Source organism: Chaetodon auriga, chromosome 19 (genome assembly GCF_051107435.1).
Source record: "Chaetodon auriga isolate fChaAug3 chromosome 19, fChaAug3.hap1, whole genome shotgun sequence".
Taxonomy (NCBI): domain Eukaryota; kingdom Metazoa; phylum Chordata; class Actinopteri; order Chaetodontiformes; family Chaetodontidae; genus Chaetodon; species Chaetodon auriga.
The window spans coordinates 12,325,494-12,343,512 of record NC_135092.1 but is presented as its reverse complement, the minus strand read 5'-3'; the positions used below and the strand labels follow the sequence as shown (position 1 = coordinate 12,343,512).

The 18,019-nt window shown below is 43.1% G+C and overlaps 3 protein-coding genes across 3 annotated transcripts; 2 read left to right on the top strand and 1 right to left on the bottom strand.

Moving 5' to 3' along the window:
• On the top strand, positions 1-4,760 carry loxa (lysyl oxidase a). The gene is made up of 7 exons (XM_076758275.1): positions 1-803; positions 1,143-1,251; positions 1,709-1,846; positions 2,998-3,154; positions 3,860-3,955; positions 4,122-4,237; positions 4,339-4,760. The coding sequence occupies exons 1-7, from the start codon at positions 176-178 to the stop codon at positions 4,343-4,345; spliced, it is 1,251 nt and encodes a 416-aa protein (XP_076614390.1). The 5' UTR covers positions 1-175; the 3' UTR covers positions 4,346-4,760.
• A 978-nt stretch (positions 4,761-5,738) lies between these two features.
• snx24 (sorting nexin 24) lies at positions 5,739-11,717 on the top strand. The gene is made up of 7 exons (XM_076757952.1): positions 5,739-5,934; positions 7,260-7,343; positions 8,102-8,206; positions 8,493-8,587; positions 8,724-8,753; positions 8,959-9,023; positions 9,197-11,717. The coding sequence occupies exons 1-7, from the start codon at positions 5,866-5,868 to the stop codon at positions 9,265-9,267; spliced, it is 519 nt and encodes a 172-aa protein (XP_076614067.1). The 5' UTR covers positions 5,739-5,865; the 3' UTR covers positions 9,268-11,717.
• On the bottom strand, positions 11,713-17,890 carry ggcx (gamma-glutamyl carboxylase). The gene is made up of 15 exons (XM_076757951.1): positions 17,657-17,890; positions 17,205-17,405; positions 16,938-17,096; positions 15,843-16,008; positions 15,664-15,742; positions 15,453-15,559; positions 15,182-15,345; positions 14,771-15,072; positions 14,247-14,378; positions 13,971-14,122; positions 13,675-13,844; positions 13,417-13,547; positions 13,182-13,329; positions 12,839-13,034; positions 11,713-12,726 (listed from the first exon to the last, which is right to left on the bottom strand). Exons 1-15 carry the CDS (start codon positions 17,679-17,681, stop codon positions 12,570-12,572), a joined length of 2,289 nt encoding a protein of 762 aa, XP_076614066.1. The 5' UTR covers positions 17,682-17,890; the 3' UTR covers positions 11,713-12,569.
• Between the last annotated feature and the right edge of the window lie 129 nt (positions 17,891-18,019).

Below are 18,019 nucleotides of genomic sequence, written 5' to 3'. Positions count from 1 at the left end.
AGGAGCAGAGCGATATGAGTTTACACGGATACATTCAAACTTAGTTTTTCTTCTGTGCTCATTGGATACCCTTCAAATTGACATGAAGGATATTTACGTGTAAAGACAAGAGGGAAGCCCGGCACATTTGAAAAAGTCGCTTTGTTATATTAAATCTGCTTTCATTGAGTTCATAATGGGATTACGCATATTTGGCACGCCACTTTACGCATATGCGTGCGTCTACTTTTTTGTTTTCATCCTGCAAGCTGCCCAGTCTCAGAGGGATCCGGGGACACAACAAAGAGACAACCAAAGAGCGGCTCTCCGACAGACGCTACAGTGGTCACACAACGGCAAGATTTTTAGCATTTTAAGTCAGGGCTCGGAGTATCAGCCACCCAGGCGGAGAGGCGCACCTCAGGAGCAAGTGCAGGCGCGACCTGTCACCATCATTCGTGATGCGGACGTGAGCCATCCGGACACCTCGAGCCTGCCGGCGGCGCAGCAACAGCCTCCCCGGCCGGCGTCCAATGCGCACAACCCCGGTGACCTCCCTCCTCCACTCCAAAAGCTCGTGAGAGGGCACGAGCACCGCCAGCATCACCATGACAGCCCGGGAGAGCGCACGGGAACGCAGAGGAGCGGCAGAGCCAATGAGACCGAGGAAAAAGTCAGGAGAGAAGACATGATGGTCGGTGATGACCCGTATGACCCCTACAAGTCCATTGATGGGGATAATCCATACTACAATTACTATGACGTTTACGAGAGACCGAGGCCGAGAGCGAGACCCGGATATGGAACAAGGAATCATCAGTATGGTAAGACTGGGCAAAGTGCTCTCAAATCAACATTCGAATCATTAATGAGACAGATATGATGTAATGAAGTGGTCCTTAGCTTCCTATTGTTCAAGCAAGCAATCAGTCCATCACTCATGGCATCAGTTTTTGTGTCTTTCTTGTCTCTCTGTGTCTCTAAATACCTGCATGTTTATATGTACTCATCTGTTAAAGTGTTTGTTTATTTGTGTATGAAAACTATGAATTTAGTGAATTATTACAGTCCATTAATTCGTTTTACCAATTGGTACATTTTGATGTACCGCCTGTATTTACTGTCATATTTAGCACTTCTAGAATCTTGTTTTGTCGTTGTAGGTCTGCCCGATCTGGTACCTGACCCATACTACATTCAAGCCTCTGCTTATGCCCAGAGAGTCCCAATGTACAACCTGAGATGTGCTGCGGAGGAAAACTGTTTGTCAAGGTAGACTGCTGTCAGAACTGATCCACATGGAGGGGAAAAAGAAAAAAAGGGCTTACAGCCAAGTCTGTGTGTGATTCAGAGAGCCTTGAGCCATAACAACCACCTAAAGTGTTTGTGGGTGAGGGCTGCCCAGTGGAACCATGAGGTAAAATTAACCGAATCCTGCCACTGATGGTGGCGAGGGGTGGAGTGGTGAATTTCTGTAAAGTTTAATCATAGTTTGTCCGAGGAGAGAAAGCCTGAGTGGTAAACACATTATCGAAAACTAACCCAAACAACCACGTGCCTTCAAACTATTTTTCCACCCACCATTTATACATAGGCTGCCTTCACTCAGACGCTGGAAGTCTGCTCCACTGAGAGGAGGGGATGTAGCAGGAAAAACAATCTCGGTGATGTCATCATGTCCATATATGACCTGTTTTTTTTTTTTTCTTCCTTTGGTTTGTGCCTGCAGCTCAGCCTATAGATCCAGTATCAGAGACTATGACACCCGTATGCTGCTGAGGTTTCCTCAGAGAGTGAAGAACCAGGGGACAGCAGACTTCCTTCCCAACAGGCCACGTTACTCTTGGGAGTGGCACAGCTGTCACCAGTGAGTATAATGTCATGTCGGAGTCCACCTCACCATCACACAGTGAACGAGCCGCTGTGACTTGTGGCTGCTCCCTCGCATCATTTGTTCTCACTGACCAACAACGTGCTGGCATCAGTTAGAGTCATGAACCAGATCTGGACTATTCTGCTCTGACCTGGTATGTAGGTCAAAAACATTTCAGCACTGAAACATTAACATGCTTTTATGAATTTGAAAACATTTTCATGGCACGCTGTAACTCAAAAGGCAGGTCTGTGTTGTTGTTCATCATTGACAAATGAAAGCTTTGTGACTACATGATTTGTCTTTCCCAGTCTGTAGCTGTGGTATGGCACCCCCTGTTGAACCTCAGCTGTGTTACTTTTGGCTGTTTTATAGCTTTTGTTGGCTGTTTTATTGCTTTGCAGAGATTTTGATATCAGGACTGACATCTTAACATGAGTTTTTATTTGTGTCTTCAGGTTTTCAAAGATGTAATTTTCCATTTTTACAGTCTCAGCGTAAAGATAGTAAAACACACTCTGGGCTTAAGAAAGATGGTGTGACTGAACTTCATATGACCTTTAAGTTCAGTTAATTTACAGCTGCAAAGCCAGACATTGTAAAATAAAGTTGTGAGATGTGGATAATGAGCCAAAAAGGAAAGCTGCTGTTATTTTTGTCCCTTTATTGAGCTTCTGGAAAGTGCCCAGCTCTCCTTGATTCCACCGAAACTACCTCATTCCAAAGTTATGTTGTGAAATAACCAGTCCACTGTGCTAATCCCCAAGATGGAGCACAGTTGGCAGAGAGCCAGTAAACTGTTGCTGTAGACTGTATAGATTTTTTTTGCCAGTGTTTTGAAAAGTCAACTTGTGTTAAAATCCAGACTGTTTCTGTCTCATTAAACAAACTGCCTTTAAGATAATGGAGTGAAAGCAGACTCAGATTCACTGCAGTGACTTGCAGCCATTTGAATGAACGCCGGGAAATGTCCAACAAAATGTGTTCAAATGTTAATCAGCAATTGTAGAAATGTGACTCAGGAACAAAAACAGCCCCTCATCATGGCAGACAGTGGTCTGGTTGTCTTAGTAAGACCCAGATTGATGTGGAAGTCACTCAGCTTGGATTAAATGTTGTTGAACACTGTTGCTGCTGGTCCACAGGCACTTCCACAGCATGGATGAGTTCAGCCACTACGAGCTGCTGGATGCCAGCACCCACCAGTCGATGGCTGAGGGCCACAAGGCCAGCTTCTGCCTGGAGGACACGTCCTGCGACTACGGCTACTACAGGCGATTCGCCTGCACCGCCCATACTCAGGTCTCAAAGAAACCTCCTGAACAGACAGCTGTTGAAATGTGGTTGCGTTTATCAGTATTTTAATATTTTCAATGGAATATCTTCACCCCTGTCACGTATGTATAATGAGCTTCTCGGGTGCTGTCCAGTCACCAGTGCCACGCCAAGATTTTCAGTGGCACTTATAATGGATTTCTGGGGGCTTGGGTGCACAAGTGTTCAGACCAAAATGGAGGATAATGTCTCTACTGACGTGCCTCTCCCTTAACGGCCTGGTCGTAGGATTTTGGTTTATACATTTCTAAAAACCAGAGTGGAGCTAAGAAAAACAAGCACTCTTTCACTGAAACGGCCATCTTTCAAAGAACTAGTTTAGTATTTCCTTTTTGCGTGAGCCAGTGATGATGGTGATTTAATGATTTCCTGTTTCTCCTGCAAGACGATCCCACCTGCCTGAACATCTGTGATCAGTTGTTTAGTGCAAGATTTCTTTTTCCATCCTCATCTTTTCTCTGTTTTTTTTTTTCTTGATGAAACTGCATCCAACCATAGCACTAAGAGCGAACAAAAAATACAGTAAAAATTATTCTTTTTATTATACGCTTTTTAATCAAAAAGTCTTTGTTAAAGCCACAGTTACTGTTCTAATGAAAGGGCCTTACATTGTTTAACAAGACGCTTTGTTTGTTTATATAATGCTTTACATGGATGCCGTCCAATGTGCAGGGCCTGAGCCCAGGATGTTACGATACCTACAACGCAGACATCGACTGCCAGTGGATTGACATCACAGATGTGAAACCTGGAAACTATATCCTCAAGGTTTGTGAGAAAAACCAGATGAGACTTCATGTGACACTAAACCTCTTTAGAGGCACATTGAATTTGTGAACTTTTGATCAGAGTTTTTTGCTGTTTATTTATCTTTGTTGCTGTGTTATTGATTGGATATTTTTATGTGTAATGTGTATTTTGTTGTTCTCCACAGGTCAGTGTAAATCCCCAGTATCAGGTCCCAGAAAGTGACTACAGCAACAACATCGTGCGCTGTGATGTTCGCTACACTGGCAACTACGCCTACGTGTCAGGTTGTCACATGTCAGCGTAAGTATCGTGTCTCATGTAACAGATATTTCTTGGACATTCCTCGTGTCCTCCATTAGTCCTCATGTTGTTTTCATTCTCGTCTTCATCTTTCTTTTCAGGTATTAAGAGGTGACAGTCATTCACAGCATGTGCTGTAGATGGCAGTGAAGAGGACTGCATATGAGAGCGTATAAAACATCATGAAATGCATTTTAAGTTGTTGGTGATGTTGTTTCTAATTTAAAATAATCGTGGTTTAAAGAAAAAGTAGCAATCATCTGACGTCATAGTGCCGGATAATGTTGAATTCTTCTTTGCTTGTGTGGGAAAGCAGTTTTAATCCTGAAGTATATTCTTATCTCTTCTTGTCTCGTGAGATATTTTTCATTTCCTGCTTCTGTTGCATTGTACTGTACGCTTGTATTTCATAGCCATTGTAAGATAGTAAAAGAATAAAATCCATGAAATTTAGAAGCTTAGAGTAGTTTAATACAAACATAAACTAGCTTGCCCTCATTGTTAAGTCAATATCACTTATATCACAATTTTAAAATGAACCAGTTGATTAAAGGAAAAATGTATTTGTTATATTTATAAGCAACGGAAGAAGCTCTCTTTACTCTAAAGCTTTTGGTGAAACTTAGTTGAATAAAACATTGAGATATGGTATCACTTTTTTAAACTGATCATTTTTAAGTGACTTCCCTTCTGTCTTGCCTTTTGTTTCTCACTTTTTTGTCTTATAGTGTTTTCAACATCTTCATACAAAAAATGAAATAAATAAATAAATAAATAAATAAAAACAGAAAAAGAAGGAAACACTCACATTTAAGAAACTGCAATCAGAAAAGTTTTGGCATAAGTACTCTAGTGAATTAGTATTTCATTTACATAAAATGCAAAATAAAGTGAAAGTTATTTAGCTTTAATAAGGCTGTGCAGTATTTAAGGGAACATCTTTAGGCGCTGCAGAGAAAAGTCAGTTTACTGCAAGCCCTCAGCCCAGCCTAGCTACTTTATTTGGCAAGGTCACGTGCAGTTTTGTTAAACTAAAAGGATAGCTGACTAAATTTTTTTGCAGTTGTTGAGTTTGCTTAAACCTGGATTAACAGAGTTAAATGCTAAAATGCTCTGCAGAGCTGAGAGGGAATTTATCTGTGGGTTCATCAGAATGAGTGACCCCTTTCACATCCAAGAAATCAAGAGATCATTGCTGACATTAAATAAATAAATAAATAAATAACCACTTTAAAAGAGGAAGGGGACATATGACTGGCTGAAAGATGAGGGGGCAGTTACTGTGATGACATTATAATAATTATTATTATTTTTCTAATATTATAACATGGGTATTATTATCTTTATATAATAAATAGGATTCTTTTTTTAAGCATTTAATTCTGTTGGGCTTCAGCTTTCTGTGTTGGCCAGTATCAGCATGAACCATGAAACGGCCTGGTCATGCGCGGTGTCCTCCGCTCCAGCAGGGGGCAGCACTGAGACTCTGTTTAGGTTATTTGAATCCAGTGATTTCTATCAGGCTGACAGACAAACTGGAGTAAACCACCAGCAGTATGTGAGTGTATGTGTGTGTGTGTGCCACAGGATCAAAAATCACGTAGAAACTGTTCGTTCTTCAAGCCGAAATGCATCCAGTCAGAGTGTCGATTCCGTCGTTTCGCTCAGAAAACAACTCGATGGAGAAAGGGTTCACGGTAAGCTGTTCAGCAATAACCTCTATCTGTCTGTGTGTGTGTGTCTGTGTCTGTGCGTGTGTGTCGTCTGCTCTGCTGCTGTCATCAGTTTTTCATCTGAACTCACATTTTTTGTTCGCTTCAAATGAGAAACTGTCGTCTGTTTAACATCAAGCAGCGTGACTGCTGATATGAGTCTGGTTATCGGCTGTTCGGATGTCTCCAATCAGCCCTTAACTCACCTTGTTTTTAAGCGGACATTTGAACGTTTCATCGATCACAGACTCCAAAGAGCTAAAACTTACACAGAAAATATTTAATGTAACTGTATGTTCGTGTTGTCAAGAATTTTTATTATGATTAGAGACACTGAGCCTGTAAACCCACCCACCCACTCCTCTAGGTCAGAGGACCACCCCCCACCCCACCCCCCCCACCGCTCCCCAGCTGTCTGACATAATAAAGCTTTATGACATCAATTCATTGTATATGGGAACCTCGTATTAAATGTTAATGAGCCTTTTAAACTCTGTTTTCTCACCACACATTTCACTTTAAAAGGTGACATCAGCCACTTAATGTTACTACTGACTTTTAATGCAAAGTATTCTACATTTCCCATAATGCCTTCTGGTTAGGCCTTAAGCTCTCATGTCTTTCATAGTGTGACTTGCTGTCATACATTAGCCCAGCACCTTCTCTCAGGACGTCTGACTCGAGCCCACTGCCCTCTCCTCACCACATGTAAATAGTTAGGCAGTAGTTTGGCATTTTGGGAAACACTTGCTGTCTTGGAGTCAGCATAGCTGTTTCCCCCTGCTTCTCGTCTTTATGCTCAGCTAAGCAATCTGACTCCTGACCTCAGCTTCCTATTTACTGTGAAGACGTGAAAGTTGTAATAATCCTCTTATCTAAATGTTGGCAAGAGAGCAGCTGCTCGTATTTCCCGCTATTTCTTTAACTTCTGCATTCCTCATATATGCAGAGTGAATGAATTGGAAGTGAAACACTCAGTTTTTGTCAGGAAATCGTTTAAGAAACTGTATTTGAGGTGCTTTGCTCACGTCATAAGACTCTCTGAGCTGTTGCCTCTCATGCCTCTAGTCCAGAATTGCAGTAACAATGCTGCCGTCACTTAAGAGTGGATTTCCTCTTTTACATGAAGTCGGTGAGAACAGCAGCGGTTCTGCTGTATCTGCAGCTTGTACGGAAGAATCCAGCTGAGTGAGGGAAGTCTGTTTAGGGACGTTAACGGTAACTGACAGCAGTCAGATGTTTCCTATTCGCTGACACAGGCTGTAACTGACAGATTCACTGTATGTGCTCAACTTTTTCCTTCCTTTCAGGTCTTCAAAATCGACGTGCTGATGAACGGCAGACAGCATTCTGTTGAGAAACGCTACAGTGAATTCCACGCTTTGCATAAAATGGTGAGATTTAGTGAATCCCCTCATTTAATGACCACTGGTCAGTGTCGCGTTTGAGTCCTCCTCTCTCATGAGCTCACATTCCACTTTAATGTCCTTAACCTCAGCCTTTAATAAGTGAAAATGTTATGATTTTTACACATTGGCCACCATGTTTTTAAGCTGTTGTCACTGATATTTGAGTTACAATAATATTTTTGTGCTTAAAAAAAAAAAAGGATTGGTTGTTTGATCAACCCACTGAAAATAAATCAATTTAATCACTGCTGCTCATTTAAAGTAATTTATGAAATTTAAAAAAAAAAAAAACCACTTTGGGGTTTTGTTATTAACTGGATCCATTTGGGCTTTTTGTCTGTTATTCTGTCAAATGAGACAATTGGACACTTTTCCATCTTCAATGTCTGACACTGAAGAGATGAAACTATTAATTGGGTCATCAAAAAACAATACGTGCAGTAATTGATCATCAAAATAGTCATTGACTGCAGACCTAATTGTATACATTATTAAATGAAATCGAGAAATCTTTATTCACATGGCACATTTCATACAGTAATATGCAAAAAACACACACACACACAGAGCAAATCAGTACTTAATGTGGTCCGTGGTGGTTAACCACATTCACCATACTTCGGTCGCTGCTTCACAGATGAGTTCCTCTTCCTGTCCTGCTCATTGTCTGCATTTTGTTTGATGGGAGCGCCTGATCTGCCGTGTATTTTCGTTTTTTTGATGATGTATTTAAATCCTTCCAGCTGAAGAAGAGCATAAAGCCACCAGAGATCCCTTCGAAACACGTTAGAAACTGGGTTCCCAAAGTCCTGGAGCAGAGGAGGCAAGGTCTGGAGCTCTACCTGCAGGTACTGAGACACACTGTCGCTCCACCCACCGGGACTGTTAGCGTAATATAAAGAAGCTAATCATTTCTTTATGTGTGTGAAGTCAGTATCATGAATGCATCCTGTCTGTTTTTACCTTATACACATTTTGTCCAACTCAAAGTAAACATACATGCTACAGTACAGATGTAGGAAGGCTGAACGAATCCAGACGCTCGGCAGAGAAAGGTCATGCTGGTCACTGCAGTTGTGTACCGCCGCTTCATGCGCACATTGTAATTTGCTTTTGTTTTGCCTGTTTTGCCAGACTATAATTATGGAAAATGGGGTTCTTCCAAAGATATTCCTGGATTTCCTGAATATCCGCCATTTTCCTTCTGTGCCAAAAACAGAAAGCTGTGGGTGAGTTGAAACTGCAGGTTTTCTATGAAATAAAAGGCTAGTTTGTGGCATTTTTTTTTCTTTTTTTTTAATTTGTGAGTTTGCTCCCAGGCTACTGGAAGGCGATGTGGCTAAACTTTCATTTTTCTTCTCTCAGGTCATTCGATACAGAATCAGAGGAATCGAGGTGAGTCCTTTTGATTCCTGTTTCAGTGGGTATTTTAAAAAAGTGTCGGTTGAAACCAGTTAAAACTTGTGCCGCTGTTTGCTCTGCATTTGAACTCCACACCACATGTCAGTGACACCATCTACATTTCTTCAGCTCGTTAATTTATATGCAGCATGCAGCCGCGCATAAATGTTCTCACTTCTCCTTTTTGGTCTCCTTTCAGTAAACTTTCACACCAGCCGGTCTTGCTGTTTCTGAGAGACCCGTACCTGCTGCCATCTGCACACGGTGAGTTCAGGACACTTGCCTGTAACATCCCAGTTTGTTCTGTGATTAATAGATAAAATAGGGTAGATGAAAAGCTTAATTATTGCTGAATTATTGCTAAATTAACTGTGTAAAATGGGCATGAGTTTCTTATTATCTTGCCTTTTAATTTCAAAAACTTTCTTTGCTTTCAGACACATTTTCAAATGTTGTGATTGAAGGTGTGGTACATGGAGTTTTCTACCCGGATCTTCAACCAAGGTAGAGCTGCAGACAGATGCTCCGTACGTTTGCACCATTTTAGGTGTGCGTCAAGAAGAACACAACATGTAACACTGAGCCTCATTTACATTTTCCAAAGCATAACATTAAAAAACAAACAAAAAAAACATGATTTAAAAAAAAAAAAAGGGATGCCTAATCTCTCAAAAATTCACTGGCACTACATTTTAAAAGGATCCATCCATTTTATACCCAGTAACTCCTGCACCAGTTGTACTTAAAATATACACTATTGACCCTGGTTCATGTGAAACAGTTTGGCAAGTTAAGATAAAACTACTAAAGAATGAGATTATTTTCAGAAATTACAGATACACACATAGTAATACATTTGCCTGTATTTTCCTGCTTTCTTAAGAAAGTAATGAGTGAAATAAACACACACGATCGACTGGAAATAGAAATAAGAAGCGTGTGAGCGCAGTGGAGACCTGAAGTGTGTTTTGAGAGTTTTTAGTTTCCAGAAGTTCGTAAATCTCCCTCCACCTCTGGGGAACCAGAGAGGAAAAGCTGGTGGCAGCAGATGCAGACGTAGCCCAGGGCTGTAGTCTGGAGCTGGATCATGGCCTGCAAACAGGGAGGTGCCGCTCCCTTTGTAGCACCAGTGCTCTGGTTTCTGAATTTGTTCAGAGCTTCCACACGGAGCCATCTGAGAGTGAGCAGCGTGGAACAATTTCAGGGCTGGGTGCTGGTGGAGCTGACAGCTACGTGCCACATGTTAGGGTGGACGTGATTTGAGCTTCATAAGTAGGTTGCGGCAGTGAGGTGGACCTCTTTTATTGAGCGTCAGATGTTTGTGAAGGAGCGCTGCGGTGTTTACAGTGGTGATGGAGAGCGACTGGAAGGGCAGCTCGGTTCGGTGATGAGCCACTTTGAAATGTGGCCGCAACAGATGTGGCACAACCTGTGAGCGAGGAAAGACGCGTTTAGAGAAAACAGATGCTGACAGAGTGAGTAAAAGAGTGGTCCACCGATTTTGCTTTTTGCACTTCTGCTGCATGATCAGACTCACGATACGTAGTTTAAAAAAGGATCACACGTTTGACCATCGACAGTTTGGCCGTAGATTCGGGTGTTGTGCTAGTAGCGGTTAATGTAGCCTCAACCTGCTAACCTCAGCAGACTGATAAACTCACTTCCTTCTAACTCCACACTAACACTGACTCAAGTGACATCACCTGAGGCAGATAATTGGATTTGGCACAGCTCCCTCTGGAGCCACAAATAGCTTTGTACGACTGTAGTGACACACGCAGAAAACCTCCTCAAGTATGTATAAAATCTGTGGATTTTTCTTTAAGAGAGGATTACAGCGAACTCAAGGCCGCTGCTCCATTTCTTATTTATGCCGCCTTGCTTCGCTCATGTGCATCACCCCCTCCCTTCAAGGGCTTTCCATGTCTACCGTAAGATGCAATAATGAGGTATGAGGACTGATAGCGCAGCAAGAAAACTGAACACAGGGTTTAAAATGTTGCCGTCTCACCTTCCCACCTTTGAAAATAGCTCCAGTTTGTGCAATATAATGTGAACTCGAGAAAAAAAGGTATCTATTATCATAATTAAATCAAAGCAGAAATCCTTCTTATTGCTGACTAGACCTGACACAAGCCCGGTCCTGTTATATTGTCCCAAATCCCACGAAAACTGCCTTCAGACACACACGCTTAGTTGTAGATTTTCACATTAAGGTTTTAGTTTGTGCACGAAAATAAGAATCATGTGTGATTTGTGTACACAAGTAGGGAAAAAGGCTTCTGGTAAGACTTAGTAAAGGCCAGCATTTGACACCAATACCAGTCATATTACACTTAATTTTGAAATTACACATAATACAGAAGGGCCAGTTTTTCACGTGTGACACAGTCACAGTCGTCCGTCAGGTAAAGGGAAGCAAAGTGTTTTGTTTCGCAGAGCGTTTGTAAAATGAGAGACGGTGATTTTAAAGTCTTTCAACCAGTAAAAAACACTGTGCAACATGTCATAAAAATACTGATTGTCTTGACGTTGTTCCATGTGAACGAATGCCTGTGAACATACAAACCATCTCCTGTTGTGACATGACGTGTAGCTTTTGTGAAACACGATGCTGTATCTCACTTCTTGGGCTTAACTGATGACACTTCTGACAGGACTGGACCTCCACTACAGCACAGTGACAGCTACGTATTTATACTGAATGAAATCAGCAGCTAACCTCAACTAAACACATCATGATTTTACGTTTCAGCAAAGTAAATCACTTCATAGGGATCCGTCTTGTAGATTTATATGTATTTATACTGTGTAACATTGTACCGTTTGTGCTCTCTGTGAAAAGTGTCTTTTATGTGCCATAATGTCAACCTACAGTGAACACTGGAATTCTGCTGTAGCACTTTAAGATGGGCGACATGTAAAATACTGACACCAATAAAATTCATTATTTCCACAAAACCTTGTTTGTCAGACTGAAAATTCAGGTTGATTTTTAATTAAAATAACATCAAATTTGTAGACACCGTAGCCTCTTTATTAGAAAAGTAAGTAGAAAAGGCTGTCGATTGACAAGCTAACAGCTGTTTGTCAGTTTTTCTCACATTCCAGGGTTCGCATAAACGTTCAGAGGAGTCCCTGAAAACAGGATAAACCTTCACAAAGCCCGCTGTATGTTTGTAAATGTGCTTGGTTTGACTAGAATTACTGAAATTGGAGTTGAGGAAATACACCAACAGGAGGAGGAGTGATCGACCGTCCTGATCCCGTTCACGTCAGGGTGTGTTCGGCGATACGTGTCCCCTCAAAACGTAAAACCTGTCAGTAACCTGCTCATTTGTTGTACATTTTCATTCAAAACAAAGAAGCATTAAAGCATAAAATATGATCTTCCAGCGGATCATATAATCATCTATCATGGAGCATTTCAAATTAAATGTCAGTGTCTTAATATTTGTTCTTGGTCATATCACCCAGCTGTGATTGCAATAATAAAATTCCTAAGCTGAATTAAGCAAACGGTACGTATCTGTTAACATGCAGTATTCTGGTTTTGCTGTAGCTACAACAGAAACATGTCCTCTGCATGAATTTAGATTCGTAAACAAACACTATCACAAAATACTGGCTTCGCATCTGGAAATAATCTGAAATGGCGAATATTTCAGAAGCATAGAAAATTAAAAATCCTTTGAGTTCTGGGCAGCGATGTCCCAGTAACAGTCCAGTGGGAGCGCACGCACGTTCGAAACGTGCGGTCCAGCAGCTGCAGGCGATTCAACAGAGTATCTATGGTCCCAGCAGCAGCTTTTAAAGTTCTCCATGACCAACTTCATCTTTCAGTTCGTCCTGGCTGCCGTCTGCCTGAGGTGCTTTCATGTTGGCAAAGGCAACTTCTCTTGTCAGCTGTTCGAGAGGAGGGAGACCCACCGCCAGGTTCCTCATAGCAATGGCTGTCATCAAGAATCTAAAAGAGAGGTGGACGAGTTAATGAGAGACATTCTTGGATTAATTGAGTTTTTAAGTGTAAATACAACCAAACCTGCCGCGTTCCTGTGCTGTTACAGGACAACACTCACCCCCTCCGGATGGTGTAGTACTTTTTCACTGCAAAGCGCTCCAGCCGCTCCAGCACGCCAGCCTCCCTGCGTTTCTTCACCTCCTTCAGGCGTCGCTGCCTCTTCAGGAACAGCTGCACAACCGGGTCGGTGGCGTTGACCTCATCACCTTCTGGGGCGATGAGAGGCTGCAGCTCGGGAGGCAGCGGCTCGGTTTCTATTGGAAGAGACTGACCAGTCAGCTTCGAAGGAATTCTTTTTGAGCTCTCGAGCAAAACTTCTTTATATTTGGATGAAAGAGGAGAAAGTCCTCATGGGGTCCGAACTGATTCCAAAACAGAACGTGATATGAGCGCGTTTTCACCTGTCCCATTGCGAACGCGCTCCTGGAGCTCAAACAGCTTGGTGAAGTTCTCCTGAAGCGCCGCCTCTGTGGTGTTGACGTAGACGTACATGTAGCAAGACGGGTCATCAGATACCGTGTACACCTTATGGTAAGCCCCAGCAGGCACCTACACACATGTAGATTACAGTAAATGCTACAGTGTGTCGAGGCTAAACAGCATCATGGTGACGGTGGTGACAGTTTGTTGCTGTACCTTCATCTTCTCACCAGGCTGAAGAGTGTAGTTCTTCTTCTCCTCCACTACCTCGACGTTCACGCTGCCCTGCAGTACATGGATGCTGGTGTTGCCCAGATCTTCACTAACAAAGTTTTCTAAGTGGAGACCTAAAAGGTAACATGCTGTCAGTTAGCACTAAGTGTAGCGCCGAGAATTAATAACAGCAAATAAAACTTTAAACATTACTGTACGTTTCCATCTAAATGACAGATAGGACAAGGAGAGGCCCGGAACCTGGGAAGTCAGCGATGAAGACGATCTCAGTCTGATTGTCCAAACTGCCCTCGATCTCCTGGAACTTGGTCCTCCACGGTGAGAGGTCCACCAGGAGAGGCATCAGCCATGGGTTTGACTGGAAAGGTGACCAATCGGCTTTCACAATGTCCACACGGGGATCAAAGATCCTTAGAGAAAAGTCCAGAGCACATTTTAAAACACACAATCTCACTCTTCTGTAACATTGTCCAGTTGATAAATCCTACGTTAATTACATTAATAGCATCTTTTTCTCAAGTGAAAGGCTGTCACACCTTTGCTGGAAGCGTTCATTGATGGACACCCAGATGTCAAAGTAGATTTCAGGTTCAGAGATGTTGTAGCGGGGCAGGAAGTGACTGAGGCACGTGGCGTACTGCTTCAGCATGTCTCCATGGTCCTTCCAGCGGCGGCTCTGCGTGAACACCTTCAGTTCACAGACAGGGCAGTGAGGAGAGTTGTTCATTGTGATTGTCTATGCTGCACTGATATACCGTGAAGCCAAACTGAACAAACAGACTGTTTCTCACAGCGTTTCACTTCTCGCTCACCCCTGGGTTCAGATATCCAATTTCTCCAGTTTTTCCGTCTTTGTAGGTGATCTTCACGTGCTGATGGCTGCGGGAGTGAACCATCATGTCCCACGAGTAGCCGTACAAGCCATTGGTCCAGTTGTTGTAACCCTGCATAAAAACTCAGCATTACAATAATTGCATACTAATAAAAGTGACTGTACATTATTTTTAACACTTTCACCAGCTTTTAGTAAATATGTGTAGAAACCGAGCATAAAGTTCATTTCAGAGACGACATGATGAGTATCTTCTTCTTCAGGGCTTGAACAGCGGTGAGCTGTTGTTTGCTGTGGACCAGTGACTGTTGACTGATTGAGCAACTATCAGTCTGGTGACTCAGTCAGGGTTTAAAAGGCTTTTGCTGACAGCAAAGTACAATCTCATTGAACGGAACTGCTGTGTGTAGAAAAGGTAGCAGAATAACATGACAAAGCAATTTACGGTTTCTTTTTTATCAAGTCAACTGTAAAAGTTGACAGAGACGCGACAGGCAGATGTACCTTTGTGATGAAGTGGGAGTACGGCATGAAGAACTGTTCAGTTATGTAGAGGATAGTAAAAATGGCCGCCAGCTTGTGCTTAAGTCTCAGTTTAGAAGCTCTGGCGACAGGCGGGGTCTCCTGACGCTCGCTGCTGGTGCCGTGGATCTCGTTGTAAACACAGGAAGTACTGGGCTGAGGGTCCGGTGAGGTGAATGGCAGGACCGCCCTCAGGAATGCTGGGAAACGGGCGAAGAATCTTCTTGGCCAGTCAGGGTAGCAGAACAAGGGACTGGTGGCCAGCATCGTGTAGGCAAACATCCCTGTGGAGGATTAGCATTCTTGATGAAGATGATGGAGTAAAATGGCAAAATTTTAAACATTCATGTCAACGACGAGAACGTTTTTAATGAAGCAAGACAACAGACTCACCGATGCTGAACAGCTGAGAGTTCATACAGTGGAAGTACGAGACAAAGAAAAATGCATAAGGTCGCGTGACATCAAAAAACAGCAGGTAGCCGGCAGTCAGATCCAGAACAAGACCGCCTCCGTGCACCACCAGCAGGCTTATTAAATCCACAGGAAGGATCAATCTGAAAAATAACGTGCAGCACAGCAAGATCAGAGTGCGAGCACTGACATACAACAGTCAGTGATTAAAGGCAAAAGTACCTTTGGACTGAGCAGCACTAACACCTACTTGAAAGGATCAAACAGCCAATGATGTGCCAAGTACGACATCGAGTATCCCTCCACCCAATCAGCATCCAGCTTTTTGATTCCAGCGATGAAGTATACGATAAATATCTTAGAGTGGCACAAAAAAAAAAAAAACATTGACATCATTAATCACCTGTCGCCAAGATGAAAAATGTACTGTATTAGCTGCTAGAAGTCACTGGTGCACAAACCTGCGTCCTCAACACAGTGTAATTCCACAGAGGCACATGGGCATTTCTTATGGAAGGCCTACGCAACCCATCGATTGACCTACAAACAGACACATGCACGGTGGGCTTCCTCTGTGGAGCTAACACAGATCAGAAATGCACGAGCAAACAGACAGACAGGCTGACGAACATCATCTCACCAGTATCTGTTTCCATCCATGAGCGTGAGCTGAAATCCAATGAGGCCGTAGAGGTACGAGTGATTGTTCCAGGCCGTTTTGTCCAAGAAGAAGATGTACCAGTATGTCGAGAGGAACATGAGGCAGGACAGACGGTAGAAGCAGCCCAGCATGATGCCCACGGCGCCTTCAGTGAGAGACACACAACTTCAGTTCACGTTAATAAGAACAGTTGTTAAACAGTGTTTCACAGAGTGGTGAACATCACCTCATCCTTCCTCGAGAACGAGGACGCCCCTTTCAAACCCAATCATGACACCAACACCTGTTACCAATGAACCTGTTTACCTGTGGAATGTTCCAAACAGGTGTTTTTGGAGCATTCCACATCTTTCCCAGTCTTTAGTTGCTCCTGTCCCAACTTGTTTGAAACGTGTTGCTGCATCAAATTCAGATTAAGCAGATATTCTGTTTTTATTTATGTTTCAGATGATTGCTGCCCCATTACATGCATTGTAATGTGTGTTGCTGCATGTAAATAATGCTAGAAGCTGACTATGTGAGTAGAATAGTGAAGTACCACATACAAAACAAACACTATTACTGCATCTACAACAGTGTAACGGGTCATTTTAATGAGTAACAAATGTTGTTATTTAAACACTGGAAGTGTTGAGATTAAGAGTAGAACATGGATTTGTAACCAGGCTGGTGTGGTCTCTTAGTACAGTACTAGATTTGTTCCCTTAATGATTATCCTCAGTATTGATTTTCTTATTGTCATTCTGCTTTTCTGTTTGCATTCTTGCACAAGCTACTGTGAACGCTACAAAAGCCTTCGTAGTCAAAATGTTTGGAAGACTCAAACAAACTCTTGCATGAGTTAGTTGCCTTGGGGGGGGAAATAAAAGGTCTGGTGTATTTGCTTTCATCTTCACTATATGCGGCACCCCAGAGGGACAGTCTCCTATAAAACGACTGCATCCGTTTAGACTCAAAATCCAGAGGTGGGGGGGTGGGGGCTTTCCTGACGAGGTCTCAGTAAACACTGAGGCGTGAGCTTTTAAACCTTTTCAACATATTTCTTAACATTAAAAACAACAGAGTGTGACCCACCGAGGAACATCACCAGATACACCAGGTACATCCAATCCAGTGACAGCGGCTGCAAGAAGTTGAAGAGGGGAAAGCGGCACACAGGGGCACCATCCAGGTACTTATAGTCCAGGTGACTGAGGCCACGTTCCTGTGTGACGTCGATAGCCATCAGCAAACCTGCATGGGGGACACATGATGGAGTTGCACACTGACCAGAGTGTGTTATCTTAAGCCTACTACAAAAATCACTGAAACCAACTCTGCACAAAAGTCATCTTAGCTTACCAAACAAGCAGCGGAAGATCCCCAGGGACGCAGGGTCAGTGGGACGGTTCAGGAGGACCACCAGGCTCCTCCAGGAGGTCAGGTCCTCCCTCCTGAACCCAAAGATCCTCTCCATCTTGCTTTCGGTCTGTTGTTTATCTTTTTTGGGAGCTGGGTCCTTCTTTGTGGCCTGCTCGTCTCCATCGCTGCCCACGAGAGCAGCTAGAGGTTGAACAGGAACATAAACGTGACACAAAGTAGTATTATTTGGAAGTATGAGCAAGGTATTGTGTACTAAAACGCGATGTCACCGAACTTCTCGTTCCTTATTTACAAAACATTCAGCTCTTGATTGCATACCAAACACGGCTGTGGTTTGGATAACAGCTTATCCTCAGTAACATGTTGTGTAAGTGCTCATTACTTTGGCTAAACAACAACACATCGCCTGTCTCTGCTAACAACAGCCTCACCTGCAGTCGCGTCTCTCGCCTCCATGCTGCAAAACGCTCCGAATAAGACGGATTTGGTCGGGGGGACAGGGGGCCAGAAAAGTGCTCTCTCTGTTCTCCCTGCCCCAGGTGGAGGTGTCCTGCCTGGTCACGTCACCGAAACGGACAGAGTTACGTGTCAATGTCCCACACACTCTCTCCCACTCACTCACACACACACACGTAGGCCAGTCAGGGCAGGGAGAGGAGGAGGACAGTTTGGGAGGGATTGGAATGTTGTGAAAGAGGTGCTCGTTGTTGATTGGCTGATTCCTCGAATGACTACGCCCACTACGGGAACACCGTATACGTCATATCCTTTCTTTTTTGAGAATAGTTACAGTA

Coding starts and splice junctions, on each gene's coding strand:
- loxa (XM_076758275.1), top strand. CDS start 176: ATGGGATTACGCATATTTGGCACGCCACTTTACGCATATGCGTGCGTC. Junction 804..1,142: donor AACAAGGAATCATCAGTATG/GTAAGACTGGGC, acceptor TTGTCGTTGTAG/GTCTGCCCGATCTGGTACCT. Junction 3,956..4,121: donor CTGGAAACTATATCCTCAAG/GTTTGTGAGAAA, acceptor TGTTCTCCACAG/GTCAGTGTAAATCCCCAGTA.
- ggcx (XM_076757951.1), bottom strand. CDS start 17,681: ATGGAGGCGAGAGACGCGACTGCAG. Junction 17,406..17,656: donor GGCGAGAGACGCGACTGCAG/GTGAGGCTGTTG, acceptor TTCAACCTCTAG/CTGCTCTCGTGGGCAGCGAT. Junction 16,009..16,937: donor GTATCTGGTGATGTTCCTCG/GTGGGTCACACT, acceptor CTCTCACTGAAG/GCGCCGTGGGCATCATGCTG.
- snx24 (XM_076757952.1), top strand. CDS start 5,866: ATGCATCCAGTCAGAGTGTCGATTCCGTCGTTTCGCTCAGAAAACAAC. Junction 8,207..8,492: donor GTCTGGAGCTCTACCTGCAG/GTACTGAGACAC, acceptor CTGTTTTGCCAG/ACTATAATTATGGAAAATGG. Junction 9,024..9,196: donor CCTGCTGCCATCTGCACACG/GTGAGTTCAGGA, acceptor CTTTGCTTTCAG/ACACATTTTCAAATGTTGTG.